The 27,642-nt window shown below is 42.7% G+C and overlaps 1 protein-coding gene across 2 annotated transcripts in view; it reads left to right on the forward strand.

Moving 5' to 3' along the window:
- MGAT5 (alpha-1,6-mannosylglycoprotein 6-beta-N-acetylglucosaminyltransferase) overlaps positions 1 to 15,878 on the forward strand; it is an 863,195-nt gene extending 847,317 nt beyond the window's left edge. For both annotated transcript variants that reach the window (XM_078682019.1, XM_078682020.1), the window contains exon 17: positions 15,546 to 15,878. In XM_078682019.1, the coding sequence (XP_078538145.1) occupies positions 15,546 to 15,744 (199 nt within the window). In that variant the 3' untranslated portion in view covers positions 15,745 to 15,878. The remainder of the gene's footprint in view (positions 1 to 15,545) is intronic.
- Positions 15,879 to 27,642: the final 11,764 nt, after the last annotated feature.

Consider the following 27,642-nt stretch of genomic DNA (forward strand, 5'->3'; position numbering starts at 1 on the left):
TATCCAATGTGGTCCCGCTCTGTGTAGTCTCTGTGCTGCAACCTGTTTCAGAAAACCACCTGCATTAGGAGAAAAGGCACGAGACAGGATGATGATACAACAACATGTCACTGACCTAATGAGCATAGAATTAGACTCTGACTCTGATATAGACTGAGTAATTGCCTACGTAAGGGCAAAAGGAGGGTCTGAGGTTCCGTGACGATTTTACTCGTGTTTGTAAACATTGTCGTAAATACATAATTTCGGTATCAGTGAACCGCAAATGATCCATTTAGTATATCCTGGTGTTTTCGCTATGCTACGAGCAAGAGCACTCCTGTTACCAACACATTTGTGATTTACCCATGACATCCATCTTAGAACACGGAAGCCATTTTGTATTCCTTGCCCTCACATAGTCAATGGACACGCAATGACCTCTTTTTATTTAAGGACACGTAGGCCTTAACCGGCGATTCACCTTGCGAGTGACACGTGCACCTTAGGCCAGCAACGCTGTAGCAGCATGACTCGGCAAGAACTGCCTCCCCAGCCTGAGGCCAGTCCTGCTATACTGGTTCTTGTGTTCGTTGGCCTGATCATGATTAGGCGGCCGAAGCTGGTAACCGTGCCCATTTACGACCCACAAACATTTCTTATCCTGTCTTTCTATCTTCCACACCTGGCTCTGCTCTTTTCCTTCTGGGCCTTTATTAGGGGGAGGTAACGAAATTTACGATGAGGCGGTCCGGGTCTTGAATGAAGAATTGACATGGGATTATGATGGACTAGTGGGAACCCCTCATTCGTAATGTTTTGACATCAGATACTGTTGACGATTCCTGTGCAACGCCAAATATTTATTGTTTAAGACACGAATGTTTAGAACTGTGGTAACATGTAAAGAATTTGCCTGAAGCCCAATATTTAGTATATAAGGAGCAACCCTCTTTGTACAAATTGAACAGGCTCCTAGATACTGCCCATGTGTAGTTTCTGTGACTTCTGTGTCCCTGCAGTAATAAACCTTTGGTCTTTGACGCCACCATCGAGAAGCCCGTGTTTCTGTTTGTTTTGTGCACCGAGACAGGTGGAACTCCGGGGTCTTCGGGTGTTATCCCTGACACCTCTGGACGGAACCAAAAAGTCCAGAACTCCACTCTAGCTGATCTCCTTCGGCAATACCTACTCTTTAGCTCTTTACCTTTAGCGCCAGGAAGCCGCTTGGTCGCAGTGCGCTTTATCAAGAACTTTCTTAATTTCATTTCATTTCAAGTCATCAGTTTGTGCTCCTTTTTTTTTTTTGTAACTTTTTATTATAGAAAACAAAAGGAAACAAAACATCAAACATACAATCAAGGCAGTACAGCAATAACACAGCCATTAGGCCTGCGCTCAAGGAGGACGGGAGATACATGACAACAGGAGAAAAGATTTTTTGAATACAGATGAGGGGAGGGTGCCAAAGGTAGAATTGCATATGAACAGCACAATATACCACAGCTAGAAGGAATGTAGGTCAGGGCGACTGGGAAGGACTAGAAATCGCAGGGAGTGGGGGCGTACAGATATCTCCACGGTATGAGTTCCACTGGTTCCAAATCTTCCCCCATTTTTTGGGCCTGCCTCTTGCCATATACACGGTCTTCTCTCTGAACATGCACCAGTCCAGACTCTCTGTCCAAGCAGTCACTGTAGGCGGCCTCGGGGACCCCCACAACTGTGCAATATCCCTCTTCGCAACCATATTGGCAAGAGTCACCCACCGAAGCTGCGACACGTCATAATCATTCGGACCCCACACATTCAATAAACATTGTCGGGCTTCCGGCATCATCACAACACCCGTTACTTCATCCATCACTTCATGTATACGTTTCCAAAATCGCACCACCTCAGGGCATTCCCATATGATATGGAGATAGGTGCCAAGGAGACCACACCCACGCCTACACATGCCATCCGTGGAGTAGCACATATGGATCAGACGGGGACCGGTGACATAGATTCTGTGAAGGATCTTGAGTTGGACCAGACGGAGGCGGGCCGGAATCGCCACCTCCCTGGGAGAGGAGATCGCGGACTGCCAGTCCTCATCACCCAGTTCTATACCATCAGCAATCCAAGCTTCACGAAGACGATCAAGCAGACTCGATCGGTCATTAATCATTTTCTTATAGAACAATGAGATAGTACTGTCCGGCACATAGCCGTCTAGTATATGATCTTCGAGAGGGGAGGAGTCCGGAATATCACTACCCACTGGCAACACAGAGTTCAGAGCATGGCGTACCTGGACATAACGAAATTTTTCCCTGTCACTCAGCTTATACTCAGCTTGCAGATCCGCGAAGGTCTTCACCTCTCCTTTAACCCAAAAATCACGCACTTTACTAATATCGATCGTGTCCCATTTATCAAATCCCTTAGTCTTCCATAGGCCACCCAACTTCGCAGAGGCATAGAGCGGAGTTGCACCAGTCAGTTTATCACTCCAGCCCATAGCCGCCGTTGCGCTATGCCATACCCGCACAGCTATAGTGGTAGGTCCCGAGAGCTGTGAACGAGAGGATCCCGAATAAAGCATCCTATAGTAATCACCGCCCGGAAGCAGCCACTTATCCATTTCAAATGCTGGATTCAACGCCGGGCCATACATCCCATGGTTGATGGCAGCAAGGTGGGAGGCCAAATAATACCTACGAATATCCGGGAGCGCTATATCGCCATCATACCAGGGGAGTGTCAGTTTTGGAAGGGCGATGCGTGAACGTCCGTCCCATAGTAATTGCCTCTGCAACGATTCTACTTCCCGAAAATATTTCGACGGGATGACATCTAAACCATTCTGAAGTGCGTATAGGAACCGCGGTAAGGACATAATTTAAAAAAAGAGCCGCACGCCCTAGGGGAGATAACGGTAATGTACGCCAACGCGCTACTTCGGAGCGCAACCTTTGGAGTGGGGGGGGAGTAAATTGCGTTCATAGCGAACCGCCGGATCCAACGAGATAAACACACCCAAATACTTAAAGCCAGACTGCGACAACTGGATGGGACAGCCCCGCGGCAAACGAGGGACATCACCCGCAAGTACATAAATGTAGGATTTCGACCAATTAATGATAAGGCCCGAGTTCTTCCCGAAGGAGTTAAGTACGTCAAACAATACGTTGAGCGACTTTTGGGGAGATGTAAGATACAATAAAATATCATCCGCGTATAAGGAAATGCGATCTTCAAACTCCGGCGTCCAGCGTATACCCTTCATCGAAGGTTCCCACCGTAGCCAGGCGGCGAGTGGCTCCACCGCCAAAGCAAAGAGGAGCGGGGACAACGGGCAACCCTGCCGCGTGCCCCTCCAAAGAGTAAAAGGCACGGAGACACGGCCATTAACTACCACCTGTGCCAGTGGCGTTTCATACAGGAGTTTGACCCAACCAATAAAACCAGCGCCGAATCCAAATTTGGCGAGCACCGCCCAAAGATAAGACCATTCGATTGTATCAAAGGCCATCGTGGCGTCCAAGGACGCCAAGATGGCCGGTTCACGCAGCGTCGGGGCCCTCGCGAGAACACCATGCAAACGTCGCAAATTTAATGCCGTGTTACGGTGCGGGATAAAACCCGATTGATCCGGATGAATCAGGTCGCTAATAACCGTAATCAGACGATTAGCAAGCAGTTTGGCGAGGATCTTAGGCTCCACGTTTAAGAGCGAAATGGGTCTATAAGACGAGCAGCGATCCCGTGGTTTACCCTCCTTATGGATCACCACAATGGTAGCAAGACGCTGATCCCTGGGGAGGTAGCCACTGTCTCGCGCAGCCAAAAACATATCACGGAGATAGGGAGCTAGAGTATCAGGGCGTAATTTATACAGTTCAACAGGAAGGCCATTAGGACCCAGAGCCTTGCCGGAACGAATGGAGCGCAGCGCGAGAGCCACCGCATCCACCGAGGGCGTGACATCCAAACAGACCTGATCCGATTCCGACAAACATGGAAGTGCTATATCTCGAAGCAACAACTGCGAATCCTCCTCGGGCCTGTCAGACACCGAGGTATAGACCGCTCGAAAATAATCCGCAAAGCATTCAACAATTTCAACAGGGTCCGTTACACGCACCCCACCACATGTCTCAATCACCGGAACCACTCGACTCGCTCTCTCCCTTCTGTCCAGCCAGGCAATCAATTTTCCTGCTTTATCACCCACATCATATAGCCGTCCCTGCTGTTCCCTACTCATCATCTTTGCCGCATCAGTAACCTATGTTTTATATTCTAATTGTTTAAGGCGGAGGACATGTAATGCTTCTCGAGACACCTCACATTCCAATGCAGTCTCCAGGCCTGTGATTTCAGCCTCGAGCTGAACAATTGCCTCATTCTTGCATTTCTTAGCACACCCCACCAAAGACAATGCCTGTCCCCTGATCACAGTCTTAAAAGCTTCCCATAACGAAACAGGCGAGGATACAGAACCAGCATTCTCAGTAAAATACAGATCAAATGATTTAATCAATTCAGTGCGGGTCTTAGGGTTAAGAAAATACCAGCGGTTAATCGGGGCCACCCTCCCTTCGGCGCCAATGCTAAGATTAAAATGAAACCAAATAGGGGAATGGTCCGATATACCCCGGGCCAAGTGTCTAATCTCTCCAATCGAAGGGGACAGGGCAGCCGGTATCCGGATATAATCCAATCTAGAAAGACTACCATGAGCTCCAGAGTGGAAAGTAAACTGTGTGTGCTCTGGATGCATTAGTCTCCAGCAATCTATAAGTCCCAATGTTTCCAGGAAGTCACCCAACCAGGATTGCGCAGCAGGAAGATCTCGGGGCGGATAGCGGTCTATTCTGCCAGAAATGACGGAGTTAAAATCACCACCCAGTATCAAAACACCCTCCGGGAGACCCAGAACCATCCGCCCCAGGTCCATAAATGTCGTGGATTGTAAGCCCGGAGGGACATACACCGAGACCAACGAAATTGGTTTTCCCTCCCACCGCCCAACAAGTGCAACATATCGACCCCTGGCATCAAGGATCACATCGTCAATCTCGAGGGGAAGGGAAACCCTAAGCAAAATACCCACTCCTCTAGAACGAGATGTAAATCCAGAATGGGCAGCAAGACGATTGCCCAGTCTATTAAGAGCGTGACAAGTATTTCCTATCAAGTGTGTCTCTTGTAGCAAAACGACATCAGGCGAAAGGCGCCGCAACAGCTGCATAACCACCCCTCTCTTTATCCGATCACCCAACCCATTCACATTCCAGCATAATACCCTCAACCCTCTACCCCCCATCCAGATCTACAATGAACTCCCATCGCAAAACGAGCGTCACACCAATGTCAAAGATAATGAAAGTACTTTGCCTTGAAAAAGAAAAAACAAACAATCCCAAAACATGGCCCTCCCTCCCCCCAAGGTTCCCAACACAACTCCCCCCCCACCCTGCACCGACTCAAAAGCCACCCCAATTTGCAGTGTGCCTGTCGTCCTAACAATTACAAGCAAGAAACTAATCTACACAAAGAAACCCCCAGAGGAGGAAAGGGGTCCCGCCATCCCCGCCACCTCCCAAGATACGAATGGAATGATCAAGGAAGTTAGTGAGTCTCAGCTGGACACGTTGAATAGTGTTCCGGACACAGGCACCATAATCATTCTTGGTCCATCAGTCCCCCCTCCGCACCACCAGCATGTTCCTGCCCAGCACGGCGAGCCGGCAAAGTGTCCAACCAATCACTTGCTTCCTCAGGCCTGACGAAGAAGAATGTTCGATTGTCATATTCAACACGCAGCCGGGCCGGGAATAACATAGCGTATTTTAGGTCCCTGTCTCTTAATCGCCGTTTCACCCCTTGAAATCCCATTCGTTGTTTCTGGACCGATTGAGAAAAGTTCGGATAAAAGTTCACAGCAGCGTTCTCGAACTGCGTAGGGCCGCTTATCCGTGCCGCCTGCAGGATGGCGTTGCCATCTCTGAAGTTGAAGATCCGTGCAATAATCGGACGTGGGGGGAAAACCGGGCTTCGCCTGTCCCCCTGGCACTCTGTGCGCACGTTCGATGGCAAAGAATTTGCTCAGGCCCTTGGGTGCAAGATGATTAAGAACGAGGTCCTCCATTCGAAGATCAGTGGCGAGTGAGCTAGAATCTTCCGGGACCCCAATAATACGTAAGTTGTTGCGCCGTGCACGGCCTTCAAAATCCTCTAAGCGACGAGCAAAAAAGTCATTAGCAGATCTAAGGTTGCGCACTTCTGTTTGCAAGTCGGACACATCCGTGGTAAGGCTGGATGTCTTCAGGTCCAAGGACTTCACCTTCTCGTTTGTCTTAGCCAAATCAGTTCGAATGAGGTTGACATCAATAGCCACCGTGTCCAACTTCAGAGCCAGGGCTTCATACTGTTGGCCAATAGAAGACTGAATACCAGCAATGGCGCCCATCACGTCCTGTAGCGTTAATTCCGCCAATACAGCAGGATCGTCGACAGCCTCCTACCGGGCCTTAGGTGCGCCACCAGGGGATCCTTTAGAAAGTGTGTAGCGATCCATGACATTCGTCTGGGTTAAACCTCCACGGATAGTGGTCTTGACTTTCCGTTTGTCACCCTCGGGCTTGCCCGCCATGGTGAGCCGGGTGCCCCGGAGGGAGGCTTGGGATCTGGTCCAAATGGCTCCTTAAAAGTCACACACAAGAATACAGGAGGCGAAGTTGGGCCAATTTGAATCCACAGCCAAACAGTCACTAGCTCGAAGCTCAATGAGCTGGCATCGGAGCTCGTCCGATCATCAGACACACCGCAGATAGGAGACAGTGCGCTGGAGAAACGAAACCGAAAGTGAAGTGAGGCTGTGGTCTGATCCCCTCAAGCCGTTGTTGTTAAATTACGACCTGGGCACTGCTACAACTCAAGGTCCGGGCTGTTCCATGAAGAAGGCCACAAATTTCAAGACGGCAGAACTCGGGGACCCTGCGTCCGATTCCGACCCAAAAACCTGCTAGTACATCAGCCAGGTTGTGTCTTCAATGACCTTCCATCACATCAGGATATTATCCAGGATAAATGCGGGAGGCAGCGAGGGTCCTCGGGAGCCCTGTGCTCACGCGGCCATCTCGGATGCGCGCGTAGCTCCTCCCCCAGTTTGTGCTCCTTACCTAGTTCTCAAATCGTAAAGAATAAAAGAAACTATTAACTTATCTACAGTACCTAAAATGGAGGTGGGCCTGTAATAGGACAAATCACTTGTGCTTTCCTTGAAATATGTGAATCAGCCCTTGCCTTCCGAATCACACTAATAGAAAATATGCAGTTGCGTATTTTGGACAAAACTGGCATCCATAGATCAGTAAGATACAAACCTACCTGAAATATTAGTTTTAGGTCATGGTTTGCATTTAGGCCACGGTTCAGAGTCTGTTGTGCTACTTCGATTAATAATACAAAGAGATGGGTGGAGGGTCCCAGGGAATCTTTAGTGACCACACAGTTATAGCCCCCTTCACATAAGTCCAACTAAACAACAGAATAACTATGGGTCAAAATGAGATGTATCTTTTCAGAAGTGTGTCTGAGTGAATGTGTGTTGAGCAGAAGGTATGAACAGCACACAACAAAGGATCGCACTCAATGGGAAAAATGTCCATCAGTTTATCGTTCTTTACCGCCCTGTCATCATGTGAAACCTTTCCCAAAATGTGGAAGCAAAGTTGTTGCTTTATTCAGCAAGGGAAAGGGGAGTGCGCGGTAACTTACTTGATAAACCGAAGAGCAGTGCAAGAACGAAATTTATGAGAATCAAAAAGACAAGAGAAACGGTCAGTGAGTAACCCTAATAATCACTGATTTATATTGTAGTGGTTGACCACTACAATATAAATCAGTGATTATTAGGGTTACTCACTGACAGTTTTGCACTGAACTTTTTAACCTTGGGAATGAACGGCACCAGAATAAAGTTCCCCAGCGTTCATTATCCAATTTTAAACACAGAGCACTCCTTTCTCTTGTCTTTTTCATTCTCACAAATTTCTTTCTTGCACTGCGATACTTTGTTGTGTGCTGTTCATACCTTCTGCTCAACACACATTCACTCAGACACACTTCTGAAAAGATACATCTCATTTTGACCCATAGTTATTCTGTTGTTTAGTTCTACTTCGATTAATGCCTTAAAAATTCCCTTATATTGTCCCTTTTAGAAATCAGAAAAATATGCATTCCAAACTTAGGAAGAACAGTTTACTTCTAAACAGATTTTTAAATTCTTATATTTTTTGTGCAGGAAAACAATCCAACATGTCCAGCTATCTTTGGACTTGAAGTCACTTTTTATCATGCACCGGAATTGGTTTTTTATCATTCCTGCATGATTTTCCTGTACTAAGCACTTCTTTAAGCCACAGTTTCTCTGTTATGTTAGCACATTATTTCCAGACATCTTTGCTGTCCGAAACAAGTGTTATACTAATGTTGTCTCTTTAGACATTTTCAATAGATGAACATACCTTTTGTGAGTGTTCTTCCTCACCTAAACAGGCCCTAATAGTCAATATTTACCCTTTCAGTATTGAAGGCTGCAGCAACGTGATATGTATGATAAGGCAAGCCTTCCTTCGTAACAAGGGACAGCAGTTAGCATTGTACTTGGCCTTTTTTTTCTTGCCCCACTAGTGATGGCTTTTGAAAGTGGAAATTAGTCTCTTTTTCTCTAGAATATGATCTAAAATTTTAAAATACTAAAGAGGTAGAAAAACGAAATCAAGATTTAATGTATAGCATTATTAACTATAGAATTACCAAAATCCCATTTGCATTTCTTTGAACATATTTTGCCATGGAATTTAACCTTTGTTTTCCAGCTTCATCAATCCTTTGTTGAACCTTTACACAAGCTATTATGGCCAGTAAAATATTTTAATTTGCTTCACCATATGTGAGGGTAAACTGGGTGGATCCTTTGAGTTAAAACCCCCCAGCCAATACAGACAAGCATTGTTCAAATGTGGGATCTTGAAAGGAGGTGTAACCCAGGAGTCAAAACTATCACAGAAGTTAGATGGGACAGCCCCTAAATGATTGTCATACAGATTATCAACTTTCATAAACTACTCTCATAAACTGCAATAATTTGGAGATCAATCGCTTGTATTTTTGAAGATTGCAAAAACAAGTAATCCAACAAATTGCCACCCATGTTATTAGACAAACTTAATTTCTTCCATTTCTTGTCTGCTCCACCTGACTAAGAAACTATGGAAATCATCTATAATCAAACATGTATAGTGTTTACTTTTGTTGTATAATAAAGTACTTAATTTTAAAAGTTAAGTACTGGGTTGTACAGTCTGTTATTGCTGTGCTGTGTGAATGTTGAGTTCTGAGCTCAATCTCTCACATACTACCTTTTTTAGGTTAAGCCTAGAAGCAGCGCACATACGCTGCTCGCTCTGCGAGGCATGCAGTAATGGAGGATGCTGTGTAAGCCTCGCCCACTCTCCGCCCATACTTTTCATTGGCTGGTGACATCGTCTTTCATAAAGGCTTGCTTCCGATTCATTATGAGGCTTGGTAGTCCCTCCTTGTTACCTCACTGACTCCATTTGTTTCCGCCCATGAGGAATCTATCTTTTACTGTGTCCTAACTCGGGAGCTTTCATTACCAGTTCCGAGAACTATTTACTTAATTAAGGGACACAGCACTCACGGGGTGACAGCTTCGGTAATGGCGGCTGCTTCCTAACCTAATTTGCATTTTGTTTTCAGGTTTTTTTTGTATTTCAAACTTATTTTACGGAGCGTGGCACCCGCTTCAGGAACACCACACTCTGTTTATTATTATTATTTTTTCTCCCCCTTGCCTTCACTCCATTGTCTGTACCTTCTCGCCCCCTCGCCCCGCCCGCACTACAACCTGTGTTTCACCAAGTGTAAATAAATACTCTGTAGTTCGCACCTTTCTCTCCGCGGTGTATCAGCTGGGCTTTGTTTAGATTCTCGCTTGTGATTGGTTTGTGTTTTCTCGTAGTTTTACAGCACTATGTCTGAGTCATAAAGTGACGTCACACGTGGGGAGCTGATATATCGCCTTACCTTCCCAGATCCCACACTTCCCTCACGCTCGGTGAGGGACAGTGTTCATCGGGGTCTCCAACGTTGGCCCCGAGGCTAAAACACCGTCTTGTGATAGTTTACAGAGGATCCAAATGGAAAGCCAGGGTTAAGGTAGTACCCAACTCTGCTCCTCGTGACCCACGCTGGGCACCCGCGGGTGGAGTGAGATTGATAATTAGGGCATTTATTAAGACCTCTGAGAATGGTGTGTGTTCTGTTCCTGACATCTCTCCTTGGTCCCCGAAGCCCCGTATTTTCCTTTTTTATCGGCCTCCGAACTGAACCCCCCCAGACTGCAGCTTTGGTGCTCCCCAGGGGCTCTCTTGCCTTGCCCTGTCTGGTCCAGCCTGGCCAGTCCCAGCTGCTGGGAGCATTCCCTGCAGCTTCTCTGTAGTGTTAGGTAGCAGTAAAAGCTGCAGCTTTTTTGCCCCCGCCCACACTCTGCAGCTGGCCGAGGCACCGCAGGGGGCCACTAGAGAGGTCAGCTCTCTAGTGTCGCCTGGGCTCCCCACCCCCGCCCCTTTCAGGGTCAGGGACTCGGGTGGAGTCCCCCCCACCCAGCCTGGTAGCGGCGCGTGGGGGGCGTCACTTCCTGGGTGACCAGGACTTGGGGCGGGTATATATCCCTCCCTCACCATTTTGCCGATCTCTTTTGTTCGCCGCTCACGCCGTCTCCCTCCAGTGGGCTGCTTTTTTTGAGCAGTCTGGGGGGCAATTTGGCGGTTTCTGCGCGTTGTTCCGATGAGCAGCCCAGTGGGTGCCTGAGTGGCCTCAATTACCTCCCTTTTATTAAAGTGCAGAGGTGTCGCTCCCTTTCTCTCGCAGGGGGCCGGTCCATTTACATATGCATATTGCGGGGGTCAGGCGGCCGGAGCAAAAGTGGCCTCACTTGTTTTCAAGTATGTTTCAACAGTGCAAGCTAGTCCGAGCATTTTTTTACCACCCACCCCTTTTTTTTTATATAAAAGTTTGCCGAAGCAGCGTTTTGAAAAGGCAATATGCAAATGTCGGCCACTTTTTTTTATCTTGCCCGGGCCGATTTTGAATCCCAATCTAAGCCTGGTCATGGGGCAGGAAAGGAAGCTAGGTGAAAAAGTCACTGCGCCCCAATTATGGCAGTGTTTTTATACCCACTATGAGGTTTGGCAACCACATTTGCCATGTTGCTCCAGGGCCCCTTTACTCCACATCATCTGTCAGTAGATATTAAAAATCAGAGCAATAAGTTGTACTATATTAGGCGTCTTGATTCATTTGCTTCATTTGAGTCACTCGGAGACTGCAATTCCCAGAAGGCATTATGTGGTTCGAATGAAAGTGTGGCACTGTAAACATGGAGCCCGGACGGCCACTACAAGGTTTGGAAAAGAATCGGGAGATTTAGAAACGAAGTCGTTGGAAATTAATTTCAACCCTATTTATGTTGAGGCGACGTACTCTATAAGCGGAAAAAAAGGCCACCATTAGGTCCCTTTTCACACGTTCATTGAGGTCTCTCTGGGCTATGTGATTTTTGCCCTGTTTTCCCATAGTAGACTGTCCCTCGCAAAGTGTGAACTTGCCATGCAGGGCTTTTGCCTTTAATAATTGCCATATTTGTGTTATGGAAGGAACGCTTATTTTAATTCAGCAAGTCCACCCCCTTCACTGTTGAGATGTCCGAAAGTACAGTCAAGGTTTTTAGCCGCCCTGTAGTCCAAGCCACCACGTAATGGCCAAAGAGTGATTGCAGGGCCAGCATTTTCCATTCCCCTATAACCACAATGCTGCGCTGCAAAGGGCTAGAATGTGCTTTGAATGCATCAGCAATTACCACTTTTAGGCAAAGGCCGGAGACTGAGTTGCAGACAAAAATTAATAATTGTATTCATTTTTGCCAGCAAACCTGTTTAAACCAATGTGCACGTTGATAGTTTTTTTTTATCAACCTGTATCAGTTAACTTCGTATTGACCCTTTGCATCTACAGAAAATTATATTTTGAAACTTGAAAGAAGAAACGACCAAATATGTTCCAGACGTTTGGATGGCTTTGGTTTTTGCGCATTAAGCAGTTTTTAATAAAACTAGTTGCTGCTTGTTCGCTGACGCCTTATTAATGCAGTACTGGTTACAAAGGGCTGGATTCACTGCAACCGTGACAAATGCAGACTCTTTCAATGGGGAAGGCCTTGCTAAAGCTGCTCCAGTAACTCTGAAGCTCTGGGAAGCAGGTCAGACTCATTACAGTTCCAGGTCTTGCTGTTTCTCTTTACTGCAGAAGGACTTGACCTTCACCTTGTAGTCCACAGCCTTCCTGTGTGCACTTCCCTCCTGCTCTTAACCCCACCATCAGGAATGCCGTGCAGTGGCCATTAACCAGTATTGACTTGGGGGATTCTTTATTTCCCAGGACAGTCTCTGTATTTGCATACCTGTCCCAACACTATTCTGTATGTGTCTTGGTTTTTTAGACTTGAATTGCACAATTTTGCAGCCACAACATGTTTGCATAGTGATGTATTTGCCACATTTACCACATAATGCTCATCTGCTTGATAAGCTGCAGATTTTAACAAAAAAACATGGTTTCTGGCGCAAACAAAGCAAAAGTTATAAAAATGTGACAACTCGTGCTGGCGCACAGTGGAAACCCCCTCACAAAGGTTGACTAGTCACCTTTCTGTTGCAATAGTGTTAACGTGTAAAAATGACAATACTATCACAAAATGTGTTCCAATATGCTGTAAAATTTGTGTCTTATTGACACGTAAATTAGTCAACCCAGCCGTATAGTTTGATTTTTCCCTGCCACACAATCTTAGTGGCCCTAGACCTAGGGTGGGTTAAGCAAGCCCACTTTTTGCATGCTTACCCTTACACTAAACATAGGCCACTTGCCTTTCCACTCCTCCCGTTTTCCTTATGAGTTCATTTACCACCATGACAGAGTTTTACCATCAGTGCCATTGTGATTGAAAAAAGGTGGCAGAGCAGCTTCTAGTATGGAATTGTGCTAATTATTTCTGCTTTTTTATTGATAAATTTGGATTATATTTGTATTACTGGTGCTTTTAAAACCCCACTGATGGTAGTCTTCCAACCTAGAAAAAGAATAGCAAACTACGCATGGGGATTTTTTAATACATATATTACATTCCTTATAAAGATGATTTTATAAGTCGTAAAATGTTGGTGTCAATAATATCCCAAACCAGAATATAATATTATCCTGATGGGTTGATTTACAGTATTGATCCGATCGCGGTATGTTATAAACAGCAGCCGGCATGTGTTTCGCTCTGAGGCAGTTGGCTAGGCGAGCACTTAGAAGTTTTATGCAGTCACTGGTGGTAGGGATGTATCATATGTGTATCAATCATCAGGCTACTTTTTAGGTGAGCTCGTCATTAACCATGCCTGGCGTGTCCGCCGTACTGCCTCACTTGGTAGATGGCAGCAGTACCAATCAGGTGCTTAGTAGACTCTGAGGACCCAGTGCGCAGCGCCTTCAGTGGCCCAATATGTGTGCCATGTGGCATCCAAGTCTGACCCAGAATAAGTTCAAAGAGGAAGACTAGTCGAATTGAGTAGTTTGTATTCCGTCTTATCTGTGCAGATGCTGGAAAAATTGCTGCCCTGGGACCTCCACATGAGCTGTCCCGGCGAGCTTTGTTGCTGTAGTCTTACAGTAACCAAAATAGATGTTGAATGCTAGTCCCACTTCTGCTAGGGCCTGTCTTTCTGTTATTTTTAAAAGGTTTTGGAGCCCTTTTCACCTTCATTATCCTTGCAACAAATGGACCTGAAGTACTTCTTTTTTGGCATCAGACCAGCTGTGCCCAGTAGCCGGCAGGGTATTTATTTAGAAATTGGGCTTCGGCCACATCTTACCCATGCTGCTGTTTGACTTCCTCTCTTCCTCTGCACGTTGTCTTCACTTCACTGAAGTCCTAGAACTTGTGAAAAGTCTCATCCGAGGACTTGGCAGTGTGTAGGGTATAATGAACGGGTGGGGTGTGGATGTTTCAAACGATGGGGCTGAGTTTTGAATTTTGCATCAATGTTTTTCCAACATTTTTGTAAAGAGATTTTAGAAACCATTTTTAAAGGCAATTCATGATATTATCCAGTACTTCTTTTTTGACCAGTGCGTTGAGACCTGCCAAGGCACACAATCTCATTGCTTTACATTTAGAGTCTCAGAAGCAGTCTGCATACCCAGCTAATGAGCCATCCGAACGCTGGCAAACCCTTTCCAATGCATTTAAGCACTGCACCTTTTACGAAAATGAAAATCGGACGCTTTCCCTGAATCTTGGCATGCATACATTTAAAATAAGCCCTGATCAATGATGCGCAAGCTGGTCACTGCACCCTGGCTCAGCGTGATTTAAGGATGGGGCACGGCGGACTTGGCAGGGAAGTTAATAGCCTGTGTGACTCTTATGGCCTGGTACTTATGATTGATGCGGGTAAGAATGCCTGTCTTTTTTTAAGGTCGAGCCTGGACAGCGCATGCGCTGCTTCGAGGCATGCTGTATTGGAGTATGGAATATAAGCCCAGACCACTATGCCTATATTTCTCATTGGCTTGTGTCTTTGCCCTTCATAAATGCTGCCTTATTTTTCGTTAACAGGTTTTTTAGTCCCTCCTTAGTACTGCATTGTCTTCATTTGTAACCTCCAATGAGGACTGGACCTTTTACTTCGGTTATTACACAGTATGTCTTACTTAGTCTGTAAGCACTATTTTATTTAATGAGTTTCTCCTACTGCAGGCACAACATGATATCCTAAAACTTTCAGAGCGCCGTGCGTGCTTTCACTTTTTGAGCAGCGGGACAATAGTGTCCGCTTCTTGGAATAGGTGTCGCATTTACAAGTTTGAGCTATCGGCATTGTAAATGACAATTCCTTTCATTTATGTGTTAATTAGCAAAACAGATAAATAAAAGGCATTGCCATTTACCATGCCAATAGCTTAAACTCTCGCAAGTGCAAGACCTATTGCATTGCAAATGCTTGTTTTAAACCTGCAACTGCTCGCAATTGCTACCATTGAGGGTCAAGTGCTGAAGGGGTTGTACTTGACCCTATTTGCAAATCCATAGTAGGAAGGACCCCAGGATATCAGACAACTACCTCAACCCCGATGGTTAATGGTTAGTATTCCCTGCTTACCCTGTGGCCCCCTTAAACTGAGTGTGACAGTGAGTAATTCAAATGGCCACACACTTGTTATTGGCTCAAGCAGCGTTGAACTGGTCCTGGTACTTATGTTGTACACATCTACATTCTATATTGAGAAATAATTTTCATTGTGATACAACCCATAGGTTTCTTTGTGTACTGAATTATAATTGCTTAACTGTTGCACAGGATAGTTTTGAACTGATGTTACCATGCACATCTAACCCTCTAAAAATGACTAAATTACTATTCATTTCCTTCTAGATTTGGTTTGGAATGCCAGTCTGTGGAGTCTGCAAATGATATAGTGCTCCCTTCTTTTGACGAGAAAAGAAGACACTGTGTTTTTCAAGGAGATCTTCTACTGTTCAGCTGTGCCGGCTCTCATTCCAGCCACAAACGAATCTGCCCTTGTAGAGACTATATGAAAGGACAAGTTGCACTTTGTAAAGACTGTCTTTAGCAGTCACCCACCTGAATTATGGACAAAGCATAATTCTTGCACTTTTATTTGATTGATTCATCAGATTCCTTTGTGGAAAGATGGAGGTGCATCTTCATAGAGGATTTTTCCACAACAAAAATTAATATTAATGAAAGACTTTATAATTTTATTAAATATTATGTTAATTTTATTTTTATAAATGAAAGATTTACATGGCCGAACTTTGGAAACTTGTAGTTGCTCACAGAGGGCATAAGGCCAATGCAGCACTCCTAGGATTTCCCAAAGTGGCTATGTGGCATCAAAGGAGAGGGTATTACTTTTGTGAATTAGAATTATTCAATATCACAATCCGCATCTTTACCAACCAAGGTGATAAGCATGAGGAGCATTCCAGAAGATTACTGATGAAGAAATGGAAAAGGTTGTACAGAGTTCTGCAGGTATATATGTCTGAGTACTGCTTGAGCTGTGCTGGTGGGCATGTTTGAGGAAAGTGGGACCACTGATTGATTGAGGACATTAAATCAACTGCAAAGCTTAATTTCATCTCTGATACCAACAGATCTTACCGTTGTCATCATCAGAAAAGAAATTATCACCCCATGACAGCACTGAATGGAAACATGGCATATGGGTGATCCTGTTAGCGTCACAAAGGGTACTGAGATTTTCTTGCCAAACAGTGTGGTTCCTTGCAATTAACTGTTATAGTTTACATAAGTGCTAAAATCTGCCTACTCTTCCTGTACAGCCTGTCTATAGGAATACTGAGTGAATGGAAAAAAACTATTTATCATGAGAGTATCATGCCATATACAAGATCATGTCTCAGCAATATTATTATTCGATTTTTTTATGCTGAAAGTATATTGGAAAACTACTGGAGGACAGTCTGGAAAGACTTAGCAAAATCTTTAAGATTTAGAAGCCTTACTGTATCATAGATGTGTGCGTTTGGGCGTGTTTCATACTCTCCTGTGAATATTAACATTCAGAAAATATGTAAAAGAACAGCGACAGTTCAACTGTTACTGCGAGATGTGGAAATGTATATAATTTATAAAGATTATCTGTGTATGTTTTAATAGGCAGGTCTGAGATATGTATATATTGAAAGCTACTGGTTAGTTTTGTGGTATGCTTGAATACAAAGTTCCATTAGATGCGTTAAAGCTTTAGAAATAACAAAATGTAAGTTTATTAAAAAATATGATGTTTATTATGCTGGTTTTAAAGCATGAAGTGATGTGTGAGAATGCACTATTTCAGGCTTAAGAGGATAAATTATGGCCTGTTTTCTAAATATGAAAAATCAGAGCTGATTGAAAATGCTCGGTCTTCTTTCAGCTGTACCATAGTTGGATTATTCTTGTTCAAAAGCTCTTCTTCAGGAACAGGCACTGGTATTTTAATTTTGTAGATGGGTATTTCGGTCTGAGAACTTGTATGCATTTAAACTTGCTCCTTGTTGTACCCCAAACATAGTGCCCCAATTTTTGATGAAGCACTTGCCAGTATTTCTTCCCTTGCAGACTACCATATATTCCACTGTAAAATTTGGTGTAAACTATTGGTGCTTCTTGATTGAAAGTCCAATTATATGGTCTCTTGTTAAAATCAGTCATTGTTTTCATTTGTCTGTGGAAGAGGACACCACTCGAGTACGTGCATGAAGTATGGGAGAGAGGAGCCTCTCCAAATGACATCTTACTTGAAGTCCATCACAAACCTAATTTCCTTCTGAATACTCCCTTTGGAAAAAGTGTTCCTGTGTAAAAGGAAAGATCTCTTAGTGAGCTACATATTTTTGGCAAGACCATAAAGAAATGTTCTGTGGGTACTTTTCATGACGCAACTCCTAACAAATAATTTACGGCTCTCTAGGTTTTAATCATTTACTGTCACTGTAGACTCCTTTTCATACTGTTACTGAGATTCTGTGTATTAGCAAAGTACTTTCCAGCTGTTTTAAGATGCACCACTATGTAGCATGTACAATGGGTAAATTATGGTGAAATGAAAATTAGATTTTGCAAATGTATTTATTTTTTATCATACTTTCTAAGCGACGGATTTTCCGGTTGAACTGCAAAGGTAAACTTGGAAAGAGATATCTTTTGTTTGGTTCTATTTTGGATGCTTTTATTCTTAAAATCATATTAAGCTTGTGTGTAGTGTATGCTGCATTCAGGTTAAACTAGCATTATGTTTAAAGGAAAAATGTTTTCTTTACTCAAGGTGTTTTTATTTCTTAAATTCTGATGTTTCTTGGTCAAAGGAATGTATACAATTGTAATGAAAAAGAAAAAAATGTAATCCTACTTAAAATGTGATTACATTTCATATCAAAGTGTAAGCATAATATCAAAATCCTCTATTTGTAGGTTTCTTGACAGCCTAAGTCCCACATTATGATTTTGGCCATGTTAGACATGGGCTTTCTCAATAAGGTTGACATAAGGTAACTTTGTTAAGTTGTACAACATATATAGTTAAAAAAAAATGAAGGTACATGGAGATAGATGGGGTAGTGTTTTCTTTTTTCATTGCAGTATTCAAATTGTGCTGCCTAATATTTTTGTGGCAGTCTGTTAGAAAAGAAGCTAAAGGTATTGCAAGGTATGTAGCATGTGTGTGCTACAATTTTACCTTATGATTATCTAGTGGCCTTTACTTTGTAAATTGTATCATCTTGCCCATGACAAGAATTTGCTATCCTTTGGAGGCTATTTGATTTTTTTGTTAACCCTCTGCCATTTATAGTGTACAAGAACAGCCAATAAAATCAAAGAAGCTATCAAATTTAAAGTCATTTTATGTAAATCAGAATAATACTTTGTGTACTATGGGATATTAACGGGAGCATTTTAAACATATATTTACTTTAGGAAAGGAAGCAAAGTTTCATTTGAAAAAAGTTGATTAAAATGTCATTTCTATCACAGCTCAAAGGTAACAGCCCACGTTTGTCTCCCAAAGCATTTATTCATTTATTGAGATCAAGATTCACTCTTCAGAGCAGGGATACTGATTGCCCCTATCTGAAGGTATTTATGGATATTAGTATTTCCATATTTGCAGTAAAAGTATGCTTTGTGAATAAAAAGTCCCTGTTACAATGAGGTTATTTCATTTGAATAAAAATCGGGGTTCTAGAACATATAGTCAAATGATGTTCTGAAGTATTTTAATTTAAAATACAGATCTCCTTGGTCCTTTGCTATCTACCTGCACCATGATTTATAGATAATAGACAAAGCAATTGTGTATCAATATGTTACAATCTCCTATGAACAATTATGGTATCTTTCAAAAAAATGTAATTGAGGGTTAGGTGTTTTTTTAGAGGGCCAACCACGTAGCTACATGTAGCTTTCTACCATGTAAACATTGACACTTTTTAGTGGCCCATTTTCATCAGACAATTCATGCAACTGCTACAAATATATAATGAACATATAAAAAAATTAACATGTTTGACCAATTAAGAATTCATTTGCACTCATACCTGTTCTTTAAAGTTTCTTTAACTATGACTAAAATAATGATTCTACAATATAAAATAAATCTGTTAAATTGTGAGTAGAATGAGGGTAAGCATGTACATTTTACCTTGCAACAAATCTTTTAGCTTTGAAAAGACAATGAGGAAAACAAGTAAGGTACTCGTACTCCTACAGTTTGATTGCTTGGTTGATCTACAGCAACTAAAACATATGCCAGAATGACTCCTTCTTAGACATCTATGACAATTACTTTCATAGAGTAGAATAATAGTTTAGATAAATCATCTGGAATGGAGCTAGCGACTTCTGTTGAGGTGGTAATTATGCAGGAGTGAAATCAATTTAAAAAAATGAAAAAAAGAAGTGAAGAATGTGACCACATAGTATATGTCCACTTCAATGCACTTCTTCCGTAGCAAGAGGATAATAAGGTATTTTATCATATTCTGAATTATAAAAGGTAACTCAGAGCTTTTCTCTCTCTTATGCTTTCATCTGAGCCCATATTAGAAAGGAAGACTCTTTGGATTATGGGTGGTTCCCCTTTGATCACTGAACATAGAGAAACATTGCTTCCATGATGCACCAGCCTTGCATGGCAAGTGTAAAATTATGATAAAATTAAAGCAGCAAACAAATAATGCTATCAAAAGAAGTAATATATAAATATCTCAGTAAAATGGTATAAATATATCAAAAGCGGTGTGTTTTCATATTATTTGTCTTCAAATTTGTCAGTTATGGTGGTGTTACAAATCAATATTATAGCAGTCTGGATTTTGGTGCAGGACTAAAGTTGAGTGCCAGCATCAGACAATGTGCAGAGAATATTGATGGCCAAATAATTGGATAGGGCATCATACATCTAACATCAGACTATAGATACCTACACTCTAGAGTGCCCAGAAAATATATTTTCATTCACTATTAGATATCTGTGGTGTTGCAGTTTTGTAATGTATTTTGGATAATATTACAAGGGGCATGATTTACATAGAAAGTGTGACATATAGATATATAATTATAAATGTATACCTGTATTTTGACTTTCTTCAAATTCTTTAAGAATTACAGGAGCTCATTCTGGTAGCTGCAACCATCACTGCTTTCAGACGTGCAAATGTGTGTAGCCTTGCTCACACCCAAAATGTATCTGTACATTTGTGCAGGAGGAAATGCATTTGAACTTCTGAGCTTTTTAGTTTATTTGGGTTAATCACAAAATTTGATTTTTCAGTTGTGAATTATGGTATTTGCAAACCAACACGCATCTTATATGCACAAAATGCTTTGAGAAGCAAGCCCAAGTTTTTGTTTTCCTAACTTAAAATGGAGACTCCCCAGACAATATTTAAATTATAGAACGGTATTATATATATATATATATATATATATATATATATATATATATATATATATATATATATATATTCACACACACACTATACAATGTTTACATTTTCATAGAGCTGTCACTTAATCACAGTGCAGGCTGATTACATCTGTGTTTCTCATTCATGGAATTCCAATTAAGATCAGGGTGTTACTGAATTTTACACTAGCATAATGTGTTATTCTATCCGTAATATGTACTGACCGTACTTACTAGCAATCGTTCACCCCATAAAGTGCATCTGCCATCTAGTCTGTTTGCTTTGAATATCAAATGTCAGAAAATAATTTTGCAAAACTTTCATAGATTACCTAATCTTACAGTAAAGAAGCTGAATTTGCTGTGTTAATCTTTTACACATTGAATCGGTTTAATAGGTAAACTAATTATATTGCACAGCTGTTAGTTTTTCCCCTGCTATATACAAAATCATTCAGTGCACTCTTGTTTGCACTACAATGATCTCCTTTGCCCTAAGCTTCGAAATTTTTTGTATATTCTTTTAGATATGAAAATAAGGGGACCATTAAGAGTATAAATCTTTCAGACTTAAACTTTGTCAAATAGGGTATAACATCATTATTTTTTAAACTTTAACGATTCTTTTGGTGAGTGTTCCTCATAGGGTCCTGACTTTGTCATACTGTTGTTCATGCTAGTCACTACTGTGGTGCCCTCTTAAAAAAAATTGATAAATAGCTTTTGCCCTTCTAATTAGATATTGTCTGCATGACTTTTTGCCACACTTTGAATTGTTCTATAATATCTTTACTGTACGTTTATTGTCCAAAACATTTACCAGATTTTACAAAGCATTTTCTTTTCTGTAATACTTTATTGCATTTATATACATTGCAACAAGATGTTTATTGTCCAAAACATTTCCCATATGTTACATAGCATTCTTTTTTTATGTAATACTTTATTGCATCTTTATACATTGCAACAAAGTTAATCATTTCAGTTTATTCAAATATGCAACATCTTAAGTTCCATTTACCAGGGAATTTTTCCGGTGATTCACTAGTAAAACAATGTCGGAACAAAGCATATCGCAACGTTCAACTTAAGGCACATGTTTAGCACAGAGGCAAACAATAGGTCTATTGTGTGTGTGTGTGTGTATATATATATATATATATATATATATATATGAGATCGGTCACAGGGAGGCACAATAATATACTGCTGTCAAGAGGAGTTTCTCCAGTCTGGTCTACCTTGGGCATTTAATCATCCATTGCATAGGACAGGCCCACCTAAGTCCCCGTTTAGGGAGGGCGTTCATCTGGGGGAATCATAGTGCCGTGAGCAGCCCAGACCATGGTTCCAGCTAGTCTGTGAGTTTGGGGTCAGTCCGGACTAGTTTCATTCTAGACCCTTCAGCTGCACACTGCTCAGCCACATTTGTCAGCCAGCATTCCTTCCGTTTGAGCCCTTTCACTTAGCCAGTTAATTGCCTGCTGCCTTTTACCCAATATTAGAAATCAGTACTTTTTTTTTACCAGAGGGACCCTAATGCCCAGAAAAAGTGTAACTTTTCTCTATATATGCCTGCCACCTGCTCCTGTAACAATGAATTTTTGTATGTGCCCACGCCAAGTGATATGTAGCTCCATCTTGGTCACATTTAGGACTCTGAGTTGATTTTGTGTTGTCTAATCTATGGGGCATGGCTGGCATTATATATTTATTGTGTACAAAATTTAATTGTATCATGCGCAATCTGCTGTTGGATGCCGTTTTTATGGATGTGAGCACTTCCTGCTATTGTTTGTCTGGAACTGCACGTTGCAGTCCACCTCCCATTTTGGTTTTGTATGGAGTAGGGGTTTGTTTGTGTCTGCTCTAAATGCCTCATATGGGTGCGTTATTACTCCCATGCCCTCGTTTGTGTTTAGGAGTAATACTCCATGTTGTTTGAGCCATCCAGCCTGAAAATTGTTCTTCTACTTGAAAAAGGTCTCTTGCTTGAAACCATGTGAGCAAACGTCCGTCTGAATATAGGTCGGCCACCTCCTGGCATCCCCCTAAGTTCCAACATCTCATTAAGTTCTCTGTCCATGTGTTGAAACCCAGGGAGGTCCCACAATGGCGTTATCTGGGAGCAGGGCAAACTTCGGCACCACCAAGCACCAAACAAATCCCACCCATACAGGGAAAGTCGTACGATTCTTTCATCAGGCATCCATGTGATCCTTTTTCTGTATATACTCTGTTTAACCTCCGACTATGGTTTTGCTCCTTGCAGTAAGGTTCTCTCAGTACCACTTTTTATACTGTACCAGCTCAACATGAATTGTAATTGTGAGCTCTGGTAGTACGCTGCCTGGTGTGGGACCCGGAATCCTCCCTCCTTGTATGTACCCTGCAGTGTTTCCATTTTTACCCTGCTCCTTATCTTCCCCCATGTCCAGATGATCAGCACAGATATAAGCTTAATAAATATGCCTTGGAGAATCAGGAACATACTACACTGAAATAAATACAGGCATATGCAGAGCACCAGGATTTTGCAATAGCTGTTCTGCCTGCCATAGACTGGGGCAGGAATATCTAGTAGTCTATTCTACTCTGTATATCTGCTAATAGTTTATCTGGGATTAATACTATATATCTGTCATGGTCATTGGTCACTTGTATACCCATGGTAGCTATACGAGGGAAGTGTCCAGGGGATCTCTGTTGGAGGTAGTCTGTCTGTTCAGCTCAGTCCTCCCATCGGAAATATCACAGATTTTTGTTTGATAATTTTTAGACCTGACTGCTGCCTGAAAGTATCCAGCTCCCAGAGTAGGATGTTCAGGGATATCCTTGAATTAGTAAAGCATACTAAGGAATGTTCTCACAGCATTCTTTTAGTTGCACAATATCGACCTTGATAAAGCCCTGCACTGATTTTTGTTAATATCAGCTTACATTACGTATGTGTTTTTTCCGACACTGAAAAAAGATAATTTATTTTTAAATAATTGCATTATGATTCTTTCTATAACAACCTTTTGAATTTTGGCTTGTTTTTCTTGTTTTTCTGATCACCAAACATCACATGGAAATAATTTATTAAAGCTATAAGCTTCTTACATTTGAGAAGTAATGTTTAAAAGTAAACACTGTTATACACTCCAAAAAGAACCTCATTTATTCATATATGCAAGTTGATTTGCACAAATATAAATGTATGTGCTTATGTCTTTTTTATTCTGTTTTGTCACTGTTTGAAAATCTGTTTATTTGGCACTCTTTGTTTGCTTGGAATTTGAATTGGTTACAGGTGAAATCGCATGTTGATAAAGTATGTGCCTTTAACCTTTTTTTAAAATGTGTTTGAATTGTAGATGCTCTTTGAACATGTAGAATGGAAATTCAATTACAGGATAATATGTTGAGTTGATCCAGTAAACAGCATTGTATGAGAGATGTTACAGGTGACTTAATGCTGATGTTCATATCAATTATTGATATCTAACCAGAGATTTTGACACTGACTGTCAAATCTTTAAATTTGAAAAACATTTCCCAGAAAAATGCATTAAAACTTTTCTGGTCACTAAAGATGATTGTTTCTGCACTGGAAGGCCTTCTTGGCATACTTGCTAATCAGCAGTCCTAACAGTTTTCTAAGCAAAGGTACCAGACTTTAGTGACTGAAAATATACTAAAATAATTAGGAAACCTGTTATTAATCTTATTAAAATGTGCATTTACTACAGCACATATTGATTGTTGAACATGACAAGCAAGCCAATTCCTCCTTTCTACATTTTGCACAAACCTTGTAAGTACACAATTGAAGTTGTCAATATCATACTTGTGACCATTCTACAGAATTACTTAGTCATATCCATTTTACTGTTTTAATGTTGATCACTACCCATTTGAAAGCTGTTTTTTTCTTCTTTTCATGCTTCTAACATACAAGACAGATGGTATATTGCTTTCTGTAAATTGAGAAACCAATTTTTTGTGTTTTTGACACACTTCCCTTGATAGCTTCAGATATGTAGTCATGGTCATTTAAAATATTATTTATACTGTTAACACACCTGTGTTCAGGTTTTTAATACTAAAAAACAAAATACTTCTGTCAAATGTTGTGCTTCTGTAGGGCACATTTTCAATTGTATGAAACTCCTGTGACCACAATTACTGACGAATTTCTTAAAAATAAATTCTTGCGTGCTGTTTTCACACAGTTGAAATTACATAATAAGTCAGATGTAAATGCATAGCCAAATCGGTCTCTGCCACATGAAACAGAGACCAACTAGAATTGTTATTTTCGTTCTCTTTTACAATGAGTTGATAAGTCTTCCATATATGCAACTTATTTCATGTTGAATCAGAGTTCATGATTCCTTAGTGATCTCTCCTATTTGTACCCATATTTATAAATATTTGAATCAATGAAATATTCTGCAGATTTCTGCTAAACCTTTGTGTAATACCTACTGTGTTCCATTATACAATGTTCAATAAGCTTATTGTTCACAAAATAGGATTGTAATAACGCGCATAGTTCTGTTTAAATATTGAGGTGTGATAATATGGGATTGCAATCAAAGGTGTAAATGTTTTAATGTATACAGTACTTCAATGACATACAGCTGATTTGTTTCCACTGTTGTAGAGAAATCTAGGGAGAACTTTATTTTTCAATAAACCTTTTCTTCTGTCAAACAGCTCTCTGATCATCCTTGCTCTGAACAAAAGTGTCTAACTTATTATGGTTCATAATGTTGTAAATATTTTTACAACCTGTTTTTTATGTAGGTATAAATGAGTGAAACGATCTTTCTGTAACATGTTCACTACTGTTCTGCACTCAAGCTAAATTTGCCACAACATAGACATTTTGATAATGGTAAATCTGATACTTCACATTTTAAAGAAATCACCGGTCATTAGGCTGGTGCTCTATATGCCATTATGCTTTTGTAGTAGTAAAATATGTGGATGGTATGTGTATTTGTAAAGCGCACAATCACTCAGGGGGTATCCCGGCACAGAGCAGGTGTGTGTGCCTAGCCCTGACAATGGTGGTCTTCAGCTTCTTGTGGATTTTAAAGAGAGAGAGGAAGCTCTGATGTGGAGTAGGAGGTCATTCCTTGCTTCTGGAGTGATGTAAAAGAGCTCCATCCTCCTGATCTGGTTCTGTGCATGCGTGTAATGTGTCCGATTAGGAGACCTGAGGATCTATATGGTTGGTTGGTGGAAGGAGATCTGCCTGTTCAGGTAAGTGGGGCCTGAGTTGTGTAGTGCGTTTAATGTGTGTATGAGGAGTGTGACTTGAGCACATTTGTGTATCAGGAGCCAGTGTAGTTCCCTGAGGTGTGGTTTGATGCGAGTTGTGTGTGGGAGGTTGAAGAGGAGTCTCAAATGCCAAATTCTGGATTATTTGTAGATTTCTATCAAGTTGCATAGTGATCCCAGCATAGAGGATGTTTCCATAACCCAACTTGCTGGTGACTAGGGCGTGAGTAAGCGTTTTTCTAGTGTTGATTGGGAGCCATCTGAAGACCTTCCTCAGTATGTACAGGGTATGGAAGCAGGATGCAGTGATAGCATTGACTTGTACAGTTATATCTGATAAAGACTACTAGCTGCAGATTCCTTAACAGAGAATTATCCACAGGCGTGAGACTTGATCCGGAAATTTCTTTGCAACACCATCCCTGCGCGCCGGGGGCACGGCACCACGTGACTCCGCCCTGACGTCCTCCTCATCCGTGACGTCAGCGAGGATGCATAAGTCCCACCCCGGTGCGCCTATATCCGTTTTTTTCTCTTTTCTGCGTGCAAAGCGGATCTGGATTGTGTCTTGCCTGTTTCCGGGCCTTTTATTCTTTTATACGCTTTGGCGTTAAAGTGGAACAGTGTGCGAATGCCTTCGGGCTTCAAAACTTGTACCTCCTGTGCATGTCCCATGTCAGCGACAGACCCTCACCCGATTTGCATATGGTGCCTGGGTGAGCACCACGACTCGGAGAGCTGCGACACCTGCCAGCACCTTAAGCCTAAGTCACGGCAGGAGCGCTGGATGAAGCTGCTGTCCGCGTGCTTGGCCAGGTCGGTGTCATCCCAGCGTCCGTCCCCTACCTCGGAGGCAAGGAACCGCCGGTTTAGTCTGCAACATCGTTTTTCGCCATGGCCCCGAGGGAGTGGCTCGCCGGCTGGTAGGTCCTTCAGTTTATGTCCAAGGCCTCGTCCTCCTTTTGCGGTGGGTGCCTGCTCCCCCGGGACATGCGCCCCCACCTGTCGCCTTCCTACCCACCGTTTCCGAGCGTAGATGCGACTAGGGCCCAAATGACAGTCTACGCGGTTGCGCTGCAGGATTGTTTGGCCCTTCCTCCACCTCCTGAGACATCCGCGGATCCCTTGCCTCGCGCTGGGTTTTCCGTGGAGTCGACGGCGGCTCCAGCCCCGGAATTTTTGGCTCCAGGTCGTAGGATAGTGGTGTCGGTGAGGTGCGGTCCTTTGGGGCTCCCCTCTTCGGCACCTAGCGTCCCTGCCTCAACGCAAATCCCTACGGGGCTCCCTGTGGCATCGCAGGAGACCTCCGGGCTTGTCCCCGAGTCCCCCTTGGTCCTATGAGCAGGCAGCAGCCTCACCAGAGGTCAAGCCGGCACCGCTTCAGCGCCTGGGCCTTCCCCCCCGGCTCCGGTGGAGTCACGGGTAGAGGCAGGGACCTGGGGTGCTTTCCTGAGTCCCCCCTCGGTCCTCGACGCGGGCGGCTGCCCCGTCTGAGGACGAGCCGGCGCCGATCCCTCACCGTTCTGGCGTCGACCCCGCCCCACCCTCATGGTGAGCATTTGGTGGCAGGAGTCAGGCCGGCGCCACGAGTGCCCAACAGGCACTGTTGGGGGATTCCACAGAGCCGCACCGGCGTCGGGTTCTGGATTCGCCCCCTGAGTCCAGAGTTCAGCCATCTGTTGGTGTGTTCTTCCCCGGAGACGGGGCGCCATGTTGTTGCCTTTTCACCGTCATCTTCCAGGAAGGGCTCCTTGCCATTCC

Source organism: Lissotriton helveticus, chromosome 3_1 (assembly GCF_964261635.1).
Source record: "Lissotriton helveticus chromosome 3_1, aLisHel1.1, whole genome shotgun sequence".
Classification (NCBI taxonomy): Eukaryota; Metazoa; Chordata; class Amphibia; order Caudata; family Salamandridae; genus Lissotriton; species Lissotriton helveticus.